Genomic DNA, 16,367 nt, shown 5'->3' with positions numbered 1-16,367 from the left:
TACATACAATTATGACAATGATAACGAAACTATGTCTTTCACAGTCACTTACGTAACATCGGTGGTGGAAGAAGAACTGGATTTGTTATTGCCACATGTATTTTGTTACTTAAGCAAAAATACAGATCCCATTATGTAAAAGTATTAAAGTACATCTTTAAAATGTAACTGAAAGGTAAAAATAATTCATACACGTTAGAGAACTAGTAAAGCGTCAAATTGCTATCTTCCTAAATAATTGTCCTGATTGTTGGTCATAAGAAGAACTGGTAATCTACAGACGAATTTTGGACTTGGAACAAAAATTCTAAACATGCTAAAACATTTCAGCTAATACAGCAGGTCTAAACACAAAACATACTTTTTTATAGATATGTAAGTACAGGCTCTGAGATGCAGTAATGTAAAAGGAAAAGTATCCATTGTTAAATTACAGATTATACTTAAGTACAGAAGGCTTACTTTTGTTACTTTCCACCACTGCTGAATATATTAAATAATCAGTCAGTTGTTGGCATTCCTTTGCAATTGATTGACTCGGTTGAACAGTATGAGTGCTGCAGAAAGTCATTGTTTCTCTCAGGGGATTGGCACAGGATTAAAATGTATACAGAGAGTCTTATAGAAATTACCCCCAGATATTTCCACTCTCAGTGTGAGTAAATTTGTTCAGTAAAAAGTTGTTTTTCTCAGAAAAAAAAAGGGTGAGAGGAAAATGTAGTCTTTGAGAGATTATGTCAACCTTTTTTTTTCTTCCTTACTGCATAATCTAAAAGTATGCAAGTGTAATGAAAGGGAGGAAAGCACATGCAAATCCAACTGACTTGGAGTGACAGCAAACTCAATTAAATCACATCAACGGATCTGCCACATCTCAATGAGGCAAAAATAACCACAGCATTAACAAAAGAGACAAGACAACAGGTGTAAATAAGTATATAAGCAAAGTATCATGGAGTGTAGAAATTAGGCATCTCCATTTAAGACTAAAAAAGGTGAGTAGCGGAATGTAACTTGGCTATGACAATGCACATTTTGTATGTTTAATTGTTTTTAAATGACAGACAAGAAGTAGTTTTTGTTTTATAATAGGACATAAGAATAGACAACATGACTATTATGCGTCATTAAAAAATAGACAACATGACTATTACACAACGAAGCTAAATACAGTAAAATCGACTGTTAAAACATCAGTTATAACACCTCAGTCTTGAGATAATTCTGTGTCCTGTGATTGACCAGTGGACTGCCAGGCACAGTTCTTAGGTCAAAGTCTGCCATGCACACAGCAATAAAGAACAGTGTCCCTCCAATGACCAGAGCAAACCCTCCAAACCATCCCGCGAACATGGCCTCTCCATACTCCCAGCGGGGCATCACATCAGGGAAGCCCTCGTCCCAAAATTCAACCACAGTTGTATAGGCCACTAATGATATAGGGGCCAGGGTAGTGAGGCCAGAGATCCAAGCCAGCACCCCGCTAAAGATAAGCAGTCCTCTTTTGAGGCCAGACTGACCCGCAAAAGCGTCCACTCCATCCAGACCGAGAAATGCTGTCACCATTGCAAAGGCACCTGTTCCGATTGACAAAGACATGAGAACTCTGGAGATCTGGAGGTCCGTAGGCAGGGCTAAAATGGACTCGTAAGCCTTGCACTGAATTCCTACTTCTTCTGTATAGAGACACATGTGGAACAATCCAGAAAACCAGTTCTCCATTTCATTTAAATCTGAGTTCATTGTTTTCCAAAAAGGGATAAACATGGTCATCAAAGAAGTGACAAAGCCTCCAAAAGTCACAAACAGAGCAGTTCTTTGCATTATTTTGGGTGTGAGAAAGACCATCTTCTGAAGGGAATGAAGCCACACTCATACAGTCTTTACTCTAAAGATGCAAAGCGAGACTAAAGGGGGAAGCTCCAAAACATTCTTAAAACTAAGGTAACAGGACCAACTCGCCCGGCCCACTCACCAGAGTCCAAAAAATGCACTTGATGAGTGGAACGTAGCCCAGCACTTTGCCATGACAAGAGACACACTGTTTTGTTTCAGTGTTAAATATCTGGACAGTGAACAAGGAAGACTGTTTTTAGATGAAACTGGATATTTCCAAAGGGATTCGGTGCAGAATGCAAGTAAAAGCCTGGATGAACGTAACATGAGCAAGTCGGGCACTGCTGAATACACAGAAGCCTCGATACTGATCTGGGATGAATCCACTGGGTATTTATGTAAAGTTTACATGGGATATTCTGTAATATCTTGAAATGAAACATGGTACAGTCAAGAGTAATGTATTCAAACACCATTCTAACATAAATCAGGGAAAATCAATTGGGTTGATGTATCAAATACCAGCACAATGAATAGTGCTTTGTGCTTGCGATTCAGTACTTACAAGGGTCCAACACTTACTTTCTGTAAAAGAGTAGGTGATACAATCATGCTCAACTCTAATGTCCTGTTGGACATTCGAGAGGAAAAAACTAGACGTAATTCTAGACAATAGATTTTGTTGAAATTGTGTAATAAATTAAGGAATTTATCTTTCACAAGGACCATTGTCTGGGCTTATCACACACAGATCTGAGGATTGTGGAAGCTGATACTCCTGAAGGACAAGCTCATTTGATGGAAGGTTAAGGATTAACCTTACGTTTTCCAGGTGCATAAACCTGGCAGACTCCGGTCATTGAATCAGGGATACAAGTTATAGTTTTGTATCAATATTAAATAAACACTCACATTTTTTAATCCAGGGCTCTTCAATTATGAATAAAATAATAAATAATCATGGTAATAGTAAATGTGAAATCTTGATTATTCAAAATATTGTTGCAGATAGTGCGTTGCATTAGCACGCTTGAATTGAAGAGAACAAATTAAATGAAACTCTCACTCACAGAATCATGTGCATGTCTATTTCATACTTAATGTAAATAACCGTTTCTTAATCTATTATGTAGTTTTTGTATGTAATAATAACAATGATAAATATAGCCGCAAGCGGCAATGATCGGCCCTCGCCACGCCGCCGCCACGCCGCAAGAGGAGGGGGCGCTAACGCGCCCCAATTGTCCTTTTATTACATCTACTGCTGAATCTGTGACGCTGTCACATCTTCTCCCCTTTGTTTTACCATCAAAAAGCAATTTTATTTTGAATTCTTGGCAAAATGTGCGGCTTTGCCGCACAGACACCGTGACTCTTAGAATAAAAATGTGGATAACTTTTGATGGTCCACCCCTGAAGATGAGTTTCACCAAATTTCAGGTTAATAGGGCTGACACCCTAAGAGGAGTTCGTGAAAGTCTAAAGTGTAAACATGTTCTGGCGATTTCCCCATTGGAATAACATGGAAGGTTTCGGTCATCGTTACGGCAAAGCCATAACAATTATGACATGGGTCTCATTGACTTTTTTGATGGGGATGCCAAAATTGAGTTGTGTGTCAAATTTCATATAATTTCGCAAAACTAAATATTTAACCTCCATATAAAATCTGTAGGGGGCGCTGTGGCTCCAAATTAATTTATTTCACTTCAAGTAGGTTTAGGGCAAAGAGTTTAACAACTGATTCTAATTTGACGCAATTCGGACTTTATCTGCGCAAACGGCAGAAATGTTAAATTTGGGAGATTTCTGAAATTCTTGCCGTGACAGGTATCAATGTAATTTGGATAACTTTTGATGTCCCACTCCTCAGTAGCATTTTCACCAAATTTCAGCTTTTTAGGGCCACCGCCCTGGGAGGAGTTCGTAAAAGTACGACGTTTGGAAAAACCCCGAAGTCTGTTTAGCCATTTTTGAAGCAATATGGCCGACATTTGGTTGGGCGGACGGCGTTGCCGTAATAATATTTTTTACTTCTCTTGTCATCATCTACCTCTGCGCCAAATTTCATGATTCTACGATCAGATTTTTTTTGGGTCATTTCCCATCTCTCAATGCATTTTTGGTACATTTGGGGGCGCTGACGCGCCAATTTTTTTAATTTTAGAAAAAGGAAATAGCCAGAATGTAGAGAGGCACGATTTTTAGAGGTGTGCAAATTTTTGTGACTTTTCGTCAATGTTCACTGGGTGAAAAATAGGGGGTTGGTCCCGAGAAGAAGAAGAAGAAGAAGAAAGAAAGAAAGAATAATATTCCGATGCGAAAACAATGTTTCCCATTTTTCAAATATCATGAACTATACATTTTCGTACCATACCTCATGGTGTGGGTCCCTGGTCACTGACGGGTACTTTCGTTAATTTTGAGTGGGCTCCGCCCACTTTGTGTTTTTGGCCCTCTATACAGTAATAATGTTCAATTTTTGCATTACATGCTTATATGCACGGAACATGCAAGAGATGGGGAACGTATTCGTGAGCTACTTAGCGCAAATGAGTGCTTCATAAGGGGATGACGACCCCAATGTAAAGTGCTCGTTTAGTGCGCACTTTTGCACGGGCTTCGCCCGTTTACAACGGTAAAGTTCCATTTTCCTACTACTAATTAGTATGCACGGGGCGTGCGTGAGTGAAGGAGTGCGTTAGTGAGTGTTTGGAAGTGGGCGAGCGCTTCGCGCTCGATTTCGTGCGCACTATGTGCGCACTTTCGCAGCCGTGCTTCGCATGGCCTTACGAGATTAATAGGCCTCTCGCCAGCTTGTGGCGCTCGGGGATAATAATAATACAAATTGTTTGAATTACTTCACACTCCTAATGTATTAAGGCTCACTTAATTTACAGGTTTACAGTGCTGTGCAATTATGCAAGGTGTTGCTTTTAAAATACAGTTCCTATAGGTACATATCAAGAAAATGTTGCAAAGGTGTATCCTACACAATAAGATTATAACTAACCTTTACTTTGAATCATACTATCATGAATCAAAAGCCACACTGCTCCTGCCTGGCCTTGCTCTGAGACTCATATGAAAGTAAATATCATTGGGAAATCAAGAGGGAAGAATTAAATGCACAATTGCTTTAATAAGGCCGCAAATAGATTGCTCTACATTTAATACAGCATATTGATGTAATTCCATACATAAATACATAGTCAGCCTTAGGAAATATATCTGTTAATATAAATATGAATAGGCTAATGGCTTTAGTTTATAGACAATAGACAGCAGAATTCTTACATTTATGTTATGTTAGAAGAAACGACATGTCATGATTAATGTGTTTACAATATGTAATGATCAGAGAGTAATCATTAAACAGAATATGACAACATGCAAGGTCAAATGTAAAAGGAAATACTGCAGTTCAGGGCAAGGGAATGACTGATGTAAGGGCCACTTGTAAAAAACAGAGCTTAATGGATTTTGCCTAAGTCATCTTAAATGTCAGATCCCATCTCGGCACACTGTTTGTCTGATATATGAGTCGCTAGAGACTCAATGATGTCCAAGAGCAGCAGCTGACTGAGGGACCGTAGGTTAGGAAGCTTGGATACCTTAAGAAAGGGCAGAGGAAAATGAAATAAATAAACCATAAACAGAACGACCAAATGAATAAGAGGGGTGCTTCTTAAACAAAAAGAAAGGGTGAAAATTAGAAAGCTTTGTTTAATTTTTTTCATTCATCAAATACGTATACAGGGAAAACCAAATGAGAAAAACTCTCGTTTTCATTGGTATTCTGTCAAATATAATATGAAGTAAAAAAGAAATTACATCCCGATAAAGAGCAAATAAAACATCCAAGAGGGATAGAACATGGAATAATCAGTGTGACCACTTTTGTTATGAGAATAGGTGCTTGTTCAGCCGGCCTAGTAATACAATTCCAAAAATGTCAGTCTCCCGCAAAGAAGACAGGGCTAGCGCGTTATCGCAGCTGCAGCGAGTGGGCAGCAAACCCCAAGAGCTCCAGATACAATCCCACCCACCTTGATGAACTGGTGCACAATAATGTGGAGGCAATGCTTCTTCATGTCTAAAGCTTGAGTCTTATCAGCCGCCTCCAGAATCTGAAGAGGAAAAACAACAAAAAACGACCAGTGTCATACATGAAGATTAGGTCACCATCAACCAGGAAGTGGAAGAAAAAAACAATTACCTGCAACACATTTTCCACTGTCACGTTCATCTCCAGGTTTTGCTTGCAGTAGGCCTGCAGGCGATTATTTGAAAACCCATAATAATATGGCGCCGCAAACAGATAGCTGTTTAGTTTAGTCAAGGACTACTTATGTCATTTTGTGATTAGAAATTGTCAAAAAGACATTGTATTTAACACAATCTTTAGTCCAATAAACCATGCAGCATTTATGGCAACTGTGAAAATACTAATTAAATGTATACTGAATTCCCAGAGTGCGAAGGATACAGAGAATCTTCTGGGGGCATATTGACATCCCCATAGTAAATATAGCGGAGCATGGAATCAAAAGCCTGTTTACTTGGAACCATTTCTCCAATGGATATATTAACCTGACCATCCTCAGGCATGAAGGAGCGAAACATGGCTTCAAAATAGCTGTTGAGACAAATGATAATATTATGACAATATACAGAAACATAGTCCTATTCATATTTCTAAGATTTTAGCCAAATATCCAGGGAATAAATAGACCCTTTCATAATTGCAATGATTTGTTTAATTAATTTGATATGGTCATCCCTACCTGGATCGTGCTGCCAGAATAGCCTTATGGGCAGGCCGTGGGTGTCCATCCAACAGTAGGATAATGTCACAAAACTCCAGACCACCCCCCTCTAAATAAGCCTTCATGTCCTGCACCAGAGATGTGCCAATGTCCACTGGCTGGTCAGAGTAAACCCGGGGAGGGGGCTGCTGCTTGCGCCGGACGATTTCCACAATCAAAGGGGTGGATAGACGTTCAAATTCCTTTGTCATTATCACCTGGTTGAAGTGGGATTCTTTCACCACAAAATTGAGACAATGCTCCTGCACAGAAAATTGATTATTAGTGCCTTTGATTTAAGAGTCATGTTTAATATAATGTCCATAGTAAAATATGTTACCTTTAATTGATCAAGTTGCAATTTATTAGCATTTTCACAAACACTAAGAACATTCTGCAGGTCAACAGAGGCCTCAATGTACTGCACACATAACTGCTCCAAACGTGATAACTTAAAACTGAGGGCGAGCTTGTACACATCCATAATCAACAAAACATCCTGCACATGACCTTGTGGAAGAGGAAAGAAAGTTTATTTAGATCTAAGAGTTGAATGTGTTTGGAAAAGCAGCATGTACATAAACCGATCTAGAAGAATACCTCTGCGTGGGTACTGGATTTTATCAGTGTAAAGAAACTGCATCAGGACCTCGAAGGGCTGGGCCTCGGCCTCTCTGATGTGAACCTCGAGCAGCCGGCTGTCACTAGGGATGTCTTTAGGGCCGTGGGTTGCTGCCTCATCAGTTTCTTCACTATCCTGTTTACTTTTCTGCATACAACATAACATTTAAAATTCATACTAACGTTTTTTAAGTAAGATTCAAAAGTATTTAATAATATAAACTAACTGATCGTTGTCTGTCTCGAGCCTGTAGAATTTTTTTTCGAAGCCACTGGCATCTTGCAGTCACTATGGCAATATGTCCCAAAACCCTCTGTTCTCTCTGCAATTTACCACACAAAGATAATGTTTGGTGTTACAATAGTAAAAGTGTTTTTGCATCAGTGATATTTTAACAATGGTTACCTCTCCAAGGATAAACTCTACATCACAAAATTGGCGATTCTCCCAAAGTCTACAATAATCCTCATGCAAAGTACACTTGGGGTAACATGAAAACTGCAAATGAGAGAAAATAGAGGAAATATTTCATGAAAAAAATCATTGAAAATAGCTTCAGAAAAATCTATTCACAAAAAATAAATCTCTGAGAAACACATACCTGAAACCGGTACATCTCTCCACTTCTCACATTATTGTCCACTGTGCCACCAAAAATGTACATGGCATCATGAATGACAGCAGCAGCATGAAACAGTCTACCACTGGGCATCTGAAAACCAATACGCAAGACTTTTGATAAATAATAATAAACACAAAATATTTTTGTAAAGTGATTCACAGGCTGAGAAGAATTGTCTTTATCTGAAAAATAGCAGTGTAGAACTACCCTAACTATATGCACACCTCACTGTCCATACTGGCCAGAATGACTTCCCAGGACTGAGAGTCCACATCGTAGCAGTGCAGTTCATTGGGCAGTGTGTTGTCAGCAGCTCCACCAAACACATAGAGATGGCGATCAAAAGCAACCATAGTGTGACCATAGCGTCTCTGCGGAGGAGGAGGTGAGCCCCGCAATAAATGCTCAGTCGGGATACGTGTCCACCTTGAACAAGTATAAATTGAACATGGTAAATCAGGAAACAGATATTACTGAATGCAACATGCCAAATGCCGCTCACATGTGTCCTTTAAACTCGAACTGGAAAAGATTATTGGTGATTTTGGCTCCACTCTGACCAGAAAACACAAACATTTTGTCTCGGCAAACCGCAACAGGGAAGTTGCAGCAAGATGGTGGAATTTCACCACTCTGATCAATCTGTTTAACAATAAAACATCATTGGTGTTAGTTTTAAGTTTTTAATTAAGTTACTAAAAACATTCTACTGGCCTCTTCCCAGCAAGCATGTTCTTTGTCCTGAAGACTTATAGTCCACATGTCATTCAACCTAAACAACACACAAATATAAAGACACACATTCAAATAATAATTGTAGGGACAGAAGAAAACAAAACAAATGTACCTTGCATTTCCATCATAGCCAGCAAATATCCAGAGTTTATCATTGTAGACTGTGGCTCCATGTGCAGACCTAGCCACGGGCAAACTAAAAACATAGCGGGAGAAGTACTTACTTTGGATGTGCGGTCAAGTTAAGTAATTTACAATTGTCTGAACTACTGAAAGCTGCTAAAGGTTTTTGAATGATTTTCAAAAGGATCAATGCTATTTACCTGCCCTCTACTTTCCATTCAGTCCACTGCCCAGTGGCAAACTTGTATTCAAAAAGATCATTTTTATTCTTCAAGTTTGAATTTGAATAGATGTCTCCAGTATAGCCCCCTTAAAGATCATTGAGAAAAAGCAACAATTTAGCCAATGATATAAGTACATTTATCTGACAAAGGAGTGTTACCGAAGACAAACATGCTGCTTCCATATACAACAGCAGAGTGGTGATATCTGGGAGCAGGTGGGGTTCCGGTGGTAAAAGCTCTGTAAATAATGAATCACAACATTAATTTGTCACATAGACACTATTGCCTTAAAATGGCCCTTAAGTGATCTTACCGGCACCAAGAACAGTCCTTGACATCAAAGCGAAGTAGGTCATTTAGCATATTCTTCCTATTGTGCAAATAATAATAATATATTACACTTACAAATTATGTATTAGCAATGGCTGGACATGTAGTCCTATGCCATTGGCAGAAGGCATAATTTCAATCAATCTTTGCATTCTTTTTCACGTTAATGCGACATTGAATATTAAATTATAAAAAAAGCTTTATTGTTAAATGGTGTTGTAATAAGTCATGCCCTACTTTTCTGTATTTCAAAATAAACTATTTATGTACCTGTTACTTACCCATTGTCTCCACCAAATACGTATATTGCATCCCTGTAAGCTACAACCGTGTGTTTGCTTCGTCTAAACAGAAACATAAAGGTAAATGAAAAACAATAGTTGCCCAGAAAATTATCAATGGTGGGTAACATTTACCGGGCACCCACAAACTCATCACAAGGAGGCAGTCTTCTCCAGCGATGGACAGTCTCAAACGGACCAAAATTAAGGGTCAGATACTCCACACTGTCAGAGCAGCTGTGGTCAAAATCTACACTCGGAGCCACTTTGGTTGATTTACAACTCATCGTGGAACGTGCACGCATCCGAATAATTCAGTCATCACCAGGGCGCAGCTCTCACAAAATAATGTCAACCCTGCAACATGGCTCAACGATGTCAGAAGAGCTGATGACTGCACACGCACATGCACGTAACTCAATACAGGTTACGTTTTTGACCATACGATGTGTTAAACAAACTATCCCAACCTCCTGCTCCTAGTTCTACTAGCTCTAACCTGTTAGCTAACTGGCTAACTTGTATAGAGCTGCAGAAGAGCCAAGCTGTTGAAAACTAAAAACATTTGCGCATTCGTCCAAGTTGAAATGAGAAAATACTATATCCGACAAACATTTACAATCTCAAAGTATATATCAATTTGGTAAAAACAACATTAGCGTCTGGCATTAAACTAGCATAACAACAGTCGCTTCCGTCGGAGTCGCCTAGCCACGCCCCCGCACTTGCACAAGCCGCGCCCCTGCACTTGAACAAGCCACGCCCCTGCACTGAGACAAACACTTCTGTTCGAGATAACCAGTTAAACCTAAATTAAATTAAGTGGCTATGATTTATCTCATTATTACATGGTGCAGAAACTACTGGTGGGCCTAATGTGATTGTATGTGGTATTTATAACAAAAAAATGGGTATATTTTAGTGTTGTAAATATAAAATAAATACGTTGTACTCCTAGCCATTATATAGCAATCGTTATGATTTAATTAAACCATTGTTTTAGCCCCGTTTCCGTTTCCCATAATCTGTTGCAAGTTGTGGGTTTGCACTCTAGATGGCAGTAATCATCCAAAAACAACTTCAATCAAATCATTACTTATGTATCATAAACCATTTATAGATTTTACCATCCTCAACAATTTAATTTAAAGGGTAGGATAGTTGAATAGAAAGCAATAATCTTGCGATTGATGCTGTTGAATAATCAGAACCAATATTGCAATGATAGCAGACCGGTAAAAATAATAAAAAATAAACAATGCATAGCTAATTTAATTTTTATTATCATGTTATGGATTACAACAATTCGGAATGACAACATTTTACACTCTGTAGTGTAGTAGCCTACTCTGCAGTATAATGGAAACAATGATCAGAAAAAACTGAAGTAGACGACAATGTGGTCTCGGTTGGATATCGTATTGATAGGATTACGTTACAATCCACGCTGCATATTAAATGAGCATTTTTAAGATCATCAAGACAAGATATTTTTAGATATTTCTAAGCAATTCAGCTTTATTCAAACATAGTTGCCTTGTTAGTCTACATTCAATAGTCTCACATCTATTTTAGGCCCTTATTTGGTCAAAGAATACTTTCATGAAATTTTGAATATTTAGAAATACTGGTTGAGCCTGCAGCTTTTTGGTAATTAAGAAAAAATAACTACATATGCACGAGGTAAGCAAAATTTACAACATAAATTAATTATGTTAGGTTTGTGTAATCAAAATAACATTTTTTTTTCAATAGATAAAGAAAAACCTTAAAGGCGGTATGGACGATTTTTCGGCGATTTGAAAACGCAGGCAGAAGTGCGCATGCGCACTCCCCCGTGCGAACTGATACAACACACACGTGCGTTTGTTTATTAGCGCAACGGAGCGCAACAGAGCGCATCGCATCGCTCGTCTCCCGTAGATTTCTGTCCACTTCTACGTCAGCTCGAACTGTCTTTCTCCGTCTTCATTTTGCCCCGTACACTGAGGGAACTATATTATGATAGATCCATGCGCTTAGCCACGCGGAAACGTGGGGACGAGCCTGACGCGGCTGCAGGTGAGCGATAGGTGCGTTTTATGATTGATACGTGGCAGGACAAATGATTTATCCACGCCACGAGGAAATATGATACAAAATTTGCTGAAAAAAATCGTCCATACCACCTTTAAGATTAAAAGCACCAACCAGTATTAACACTTAAAGGTGCCATATCATGCTTTTTTCGTGCCGTTTCGTAGTCTATCCTAAGGGTATATTTGATCATAATAAGGGTTGTGCAACACCCATAACATAATACTTCAATATCAATACAATATACAATATATATATATATAATATAATATATACAATATCACCCATACCTTGGACCCTGCTCACAAACCGGAAATGGAGACGGCTTAGTTTGAGATTCGCCCCCACCCTTGCGAAGAGCGATCTGGTTCCCCCGCCCAACCCGTGACGTAGTCTCAGCGAGAGCGTGTGTGCCCCGCCCAACCCGTGACGTAGTCTCAGCGTGGAGACTGTATGTACAGCTCCCGCCCTCCATCGTCTGTGCCAACACTCAAATGTAACTGTGTTGTAAGTTCCACAACACAAGTCTAATGATTTACAGCGCAGCAACGTGAAGCTAGCCGCGTGGCTCTCTTCCTCATTCACACATGGAGACAGTTGCTCAGGAGGCAGCTTTCATCCTCCCTCCCTCTTTCCCCCGCGGCGTGAGCCTGTGAGAGGAGGAAGAGAGAGGAGGAAGAGAGAGGAGGAAGAGAGAGGAGGGAGGGAGAGGAGGAAAAGAAAGGAGGAAAAGAGAGGAGGGAGGGAGAGGAGGAAGAGAGAGGAGGGAGGGAGATGAGGAAAAGAGAGGAGGGAGGGAGAGGAGGAAGAGAGAGGAGGGAGGGAGAGGAGGGAGGGAGAGGAGGAAAAGAGAGGAGGAAAAGAGAGGAGGGAGGAGAGGAGGAAAAGAGAGGAGGAAGAGAGAGGAGGGAGGAGAGGAGGAAAAGAGAGGAGGAAGAGAGAGGAGGAAAAGAGGAGGGAGGGAGATGAGGAAAAGAGAAGAGGGAGGGAGGGAGAGGAGGAAGAGAGAGGAGGGAGGGAGAGGAGGAAAAGAAAGGAGGAAAAGAGAGGAGGGAGGGAGAGGAGGAAGAGAGAGGAGGGAGGGAGATGAGGAAAAGAGAGGAGGAAGAGAGAGGAGGGAGGGAGAGGAGGAAAAGAGAGGAGGGAGGAGAGGAGGAAAAGAGAGGAGGAAGAGAGAGGAGGGAGGAGAGGAGGAAAAGAGAGGAGGAAGAGAGAGGAGGAAAAGAGGAGGGAGGGAGATGAGGAAAAGAGAAGAGGGAGGGAGGGAGAGGAGGAAGAGAGAGGAGGAAGAGAGAGGAGGAAGAGAGAGGAGGGAGGGAGAGGAGGAAAAGAAAGGAGGAAAAGAGAGGAGGGAGGGAGAGGAGGAAGAGAGAGGAGGGAGGGAGATGAGGAAAAGAGAGGAGGAAGAGAGAGGAGGGAGGGAGAGGAGGGAGGGAGAGGAGGAAAAGAGAGGAGGAAAAGAGAGGAGGGAGGAGAGGAGGAAAAGAGAGGAGGAAGAGAGAGGAGGGAGGAGAGGAGGAAAAGAGAGGAGGAAAAGAGGAGGGAGGGAGATGAGGAAAAGAGAAGAGGGAGGGAGGGAGAGGAGGAAGAGAGAGGAGGGAGGAGAGGAGGAAAAGAGAGGAGGAAGAGAAAGGAGGAAGAGAAAGGAGGGAGGGAGAGGAGGAATGGTGTCGCAGGTCCGTGATTATGACACACCACTATAGCTACCCCCGTCAATTTGCAGATTCGAGGAAAGGAAATAAGTCTGTTCTGCAGCTAAAAACTGCAGGAATCAATCAAAAAACACTTTGGGCACATATGAGGCACAAATAGCACTGTAAGAAGGTTAAAAGCTCTGAAAAGTAGTTTTTTTTCACGATATGGGACCTTTAAAAAGATGTATAACTTATTAGTTAATACAATAAAATAATACAGTGGTGAAACTCTCGGAAATTAGGTGGATCATAAGGTTCGTTCAGTTTATCTTCTCCCTCCGAAGCTGATCACCAGTTAATGATATCTCGAACATGTCCCCACAGTTTGGTGATCCACAGATTGACGCCAAGATCTGTTAAATACTGAATTTCAGGCGTCAACATTTTTCGACAGAGTTTTCTATATGCCTTGTCCACATTGTGTTTCAGATTGTAGCCCAGAATGGATTTCTCTCCTATGGGCTGCCAGGGCTGCATGGCGGTCTCATGGATGCTGCCTGCATCTACAGCCTGACCGCCCTCGATGCAGGCGTCTGTCATCTCCTCATTCCTTCTTCGGAGCTCAGCCACATCGAGGGCCATGCGTCGCAGTCCATACGTGTCCACTTTAGTCCAGAAGGTTTTGTTGAAGTGCTGGTAAAGCTTCCAGTCGATGGCGTTCCACTCAAGAGCTCTTGCCCTGAGTTCAGGAGATAGTTTGGACACAGTGGATCCTTTGCGCGCGTTGTGCTTGAAGAACAGCAAGTCCTCCATGTCCCAGCAGAGGGCGTCCTTTAGCAAAAGGAGAGACTCTTCGAAGTACTCTACTAACATGACCAGCTGAAAACGGTCACCGATAGATTTAATTCCTTCTTCTACTTGTTGATCAGTCACTTTTAGTGTGTTATCATATCCAAAATCAAAAAACAACAGATTCTTGATGTAGAAAGAGTTGAAACCGTGAGGATCAAAATAGTGATCAGGGTTGACTAGGAACTCTGTCATCTTATCATCACCTGGTATCTTCCAGGTGAAAGGTACTATTCGACCAAAGTAATGGAAAGCTGATTCAAAAAGCTCTGCTGGATCTCTCAATATAGTGATGTATGAGGTGTCCATGGGGAGCACCTTGGTCACCTCAGGCGCATTGAAGCGCATGTGATTGCATACGATGTTGAAACACATTCCGGGTCTATAGTCTTTGACTTGGGACCGCTCAAAAAAAGAAGGGTAGAAGAAGTCATTTCTGCCATTGGGAAACGCAAACTTGAGCCGGTGCTTCTCACCAAAGCGAAAAAGTATGTTGAGGAAAGTGCTGCTCGCCGTTTTATGGGTCTTCATGAACATTATGTCCACTTTGGGAGCGCATGTCTGACTTGTACTTTGTTCAGAGGTATTACCGGTCATTTTGTGATTGAGATGAGATGGGTGATGGGCACAGGAATAAGGCACAGGTACTCTAAAATACAAATAAAAGATAATGTAAAACATGCCTTTCATCATAGGTAATGTAACACATAGTATTCTTACTCAGGCAAATTGATTTGGACGCGTGGCATAGACAGGCAGTACAGCAGGATCAGGCAGCTGGTGATGACGGTGCTCAGGATGAGTCCTTTGCACATAGACCTCCAGTGCCTTACTTTCAACGTCATATTTCTGTCAATTAAATGAAAACCTAAAACAGTTTACAAAATTATGTGTTATAACAACATTACATCAAGTCCACTCTGTTAACAATATGCTCTGAAAATGATTGTGCTCGTGCGTTTCTCACCTGCCTCATTTAATTATTCATCATAGTGGAAAGTGATCTTACATGTACTACAGATGGAGGTAAGGTGAGCCCCTAGGGGCTGACTCAGCAATCTATGACTTCAACCTGGAACGATATGACAAACTCAAGTATTTTTTTCTTTTCAGTAAATGACTGATACAAACATAAATTCTGAAGCCAACACGTTTCAGTTGTGTGAAACTAGTGACGGGTAATTCAGGCATTTTTAGTTATTTTAATAACCTTTTAAAATTTCCTTGTGGCAAATACTAAATTGTCCAGAATACAGAGTTTAGTGCACCTGAAAATGTGGTTAAATATCTGTATGTGGATGCCATACCCTTAGAAATACAAACAAAACCCCCATATAGTAGTAATATAGAATTTGATGTGCAACTTTTTAATAAAAAAAATGTAGCCCTTCATTTTCTTGTATAACCCAAAGCACAGCTACTTCACTTAACCATAGATCTCATTTGCACTGTAAACATTTAAAAGCAAAACTATTGCTTTTAATCGTAGTTTGAAATGTATATATAAAAAAACCACATACTTTAATAAATATTAATGTGGAGCTTTGTAAGCATTTGCTAAGAAAATTATGCATATATGAGTAAACAGAACTTACCTCAAATCCACAAAGGTTAAAATTAGTAAACGTTGTTTGATTGCATCATCTTGTGGTAGAGAGGAATATACCCCAAAAACGTTCGAGCTGATCAGGATCCTTCATGGAGGCGGGAGCTGGCTCAGTCCCCTGCCGGCCGTCTCACATGTTCTGTGTAACAAACCCCAGTCATCTGGCACATCTCCTCTTTCAGCCCGCAGCATGCCACCTTCCTCTTGTAATTCTAAAAGTCAGAGCTTGCAGAATTAAGCACCGCAAGGCTTCTCCACCCACCTGTGACGTAAGAGACCTCATCAAGGGACACACACACTTGTCAGAGCAAGTGTAAAGGGGAGGGATGAGAGATTGTATAGTTCCCATTCTGTGTCTACACACAGTGGGCTATTGAGTAGACAGTAGAGTCCAAGTTGCAAGCTGATAGGACAAGGAGGGGATGAATACAGCATAAAAGAACAAAGGCAGAGAGCTTAAGAACAAAGATGTAATTGTACTCCTTGATCAATACTACTCTGTAGCAACATTTACAATGCTTTTTTAACAAGTGGTATTGAAGCATTAGGTGCACAGGGCCAAATAACCAAATATTACCAGAATAAGAACTACTACGCAACAAGTGAGCAAGGTGCATTTCT

At 40.6% G+C, this 16,367-nt stretch overlaps 3 protein-coding genes across 5 annotated transcripts; all 3 read right to left on the bottom strand.

The window, feature by feature from the left end:
* Nucleotides 1–1,168: 1,168 nt before the first annotated feature.
* On the bottom strand, nt 1,169–2,095 carry cldn26 (claudin 26). Its single transcript, XM_072433549.1, has one exon. The coding sequence runs from the start codon at nt 1,846–1,848 to the stop codon at nt 1,198–1,200; it is 651 nt and encodes a 216-aa protein (XP_072289650.1). The 5' UTR covers nt 1,849–2,095; the 3' UTR covers nt 1,169–1,197.
* A 2,863-nt stretch (nt 2,096–4,958) lies between these two features.
* lztr1 (leucine zipper like post translational regulator 1) lies at nt 4,959–10,313 on the bottom strand. Its single transcript, XM_072432756.1, has 19 exons — nt 9,717–10,313; nt 9,582–9,644; nt 9,284–9,340; nt 9,129–9,208; nt 8,947–9,055; nt 8,736–8,819; nt 8,603–8,660; nt 8,391–8,530; nt 8,113–8,314; nt 7,868–7,978; nt 7,672–7,764; nt 7,493–7,588; nt 7,245–7,413; nt 6,985–7,154; nt 6,624–6,907; nt 6,326–6,475; nt 6,056–6,161; nt 5,886–5,966; nt 4,959–5,450 (listed from the first exon to the last, which is right to left on the bottom strand). The coding sequence occupies exons 1-19, from the start codon at nt 9,884–9,886 to the stop codon at nt 5,334–5,336; spliced, it is 2,340 nt and encodes a 779-aa protein (XP_072288857.1). The 5' UTR covers nt 9,887–10,313; the 3' UTR covers nt 4,959–5,333.
* Nucleotides 10,314–13,582: 3,269 nt separating this feature from the next.
* On the bottom strand, nt 13,583–15,916 carry gal3st1a (galactose-3-O-sulfotransferase 1a). 3 transcript variants are annotated; one of them, XM_072433645.1, is made up of 4 exons: nt 15,732–15,916; nt 15,108–15,212; nt 14,861–15,008; nt 13,583–14,789 (listed from the first exon to the last, which is right to left on the bottom strand). In XM_072433645.1, exons 3-4 carry the CDS (start codon nt 14,983–14,985, stop codon nt 13,640–13,642), a joined length of 1,275 nt encoding a protein of 424 aa, XP_072289746.1. In that variant the 5' UTR covers nt 14,986–15,008; nt 15,108–15,212; nt 15,732–15,916; the 3' UTR covers nt 13,583–13,639. The 3 variants fall into 3 exon arrangements, with proteins under 3 accessions (XP_072289746.1, XP_072289747.1, XP_072289748.1); XM_072433646.1 differs by having other exon boundaries at nt 15,150–15,212; XM_072433647.1 differs by having other exon boundaries at nt 14,861–14,989; nt 15,150–15,212.
* Nucleotides 15,917–16,367: the final 451 nt, after the last annotated feature.

The sequence above is a fragment of the Eucyclogobius newberryi genome, unplaced genomic scaffold, assembly GCF_026437365.1.
Source record: "Eucyclogobius newberryi isolate DKJ021-1_F unplaced genomic scaffold, fEucNew1.0.hap1 SCAF_6, whole genome shotgun sequence".
In the NCBI taxonomy this organism is placed as follows: Eukaryota; Metazoa; Chordata; class Actinopteri; order Gobiiformes; family Gobiidae; genus Eucyclogobius; species Eucyclogobius newberryi.
The sequence above is the reverse complement of the archived record's forward strand: the minus strand, read 5'-3'. Positions and strand labels throughout refer to the sequence as shown.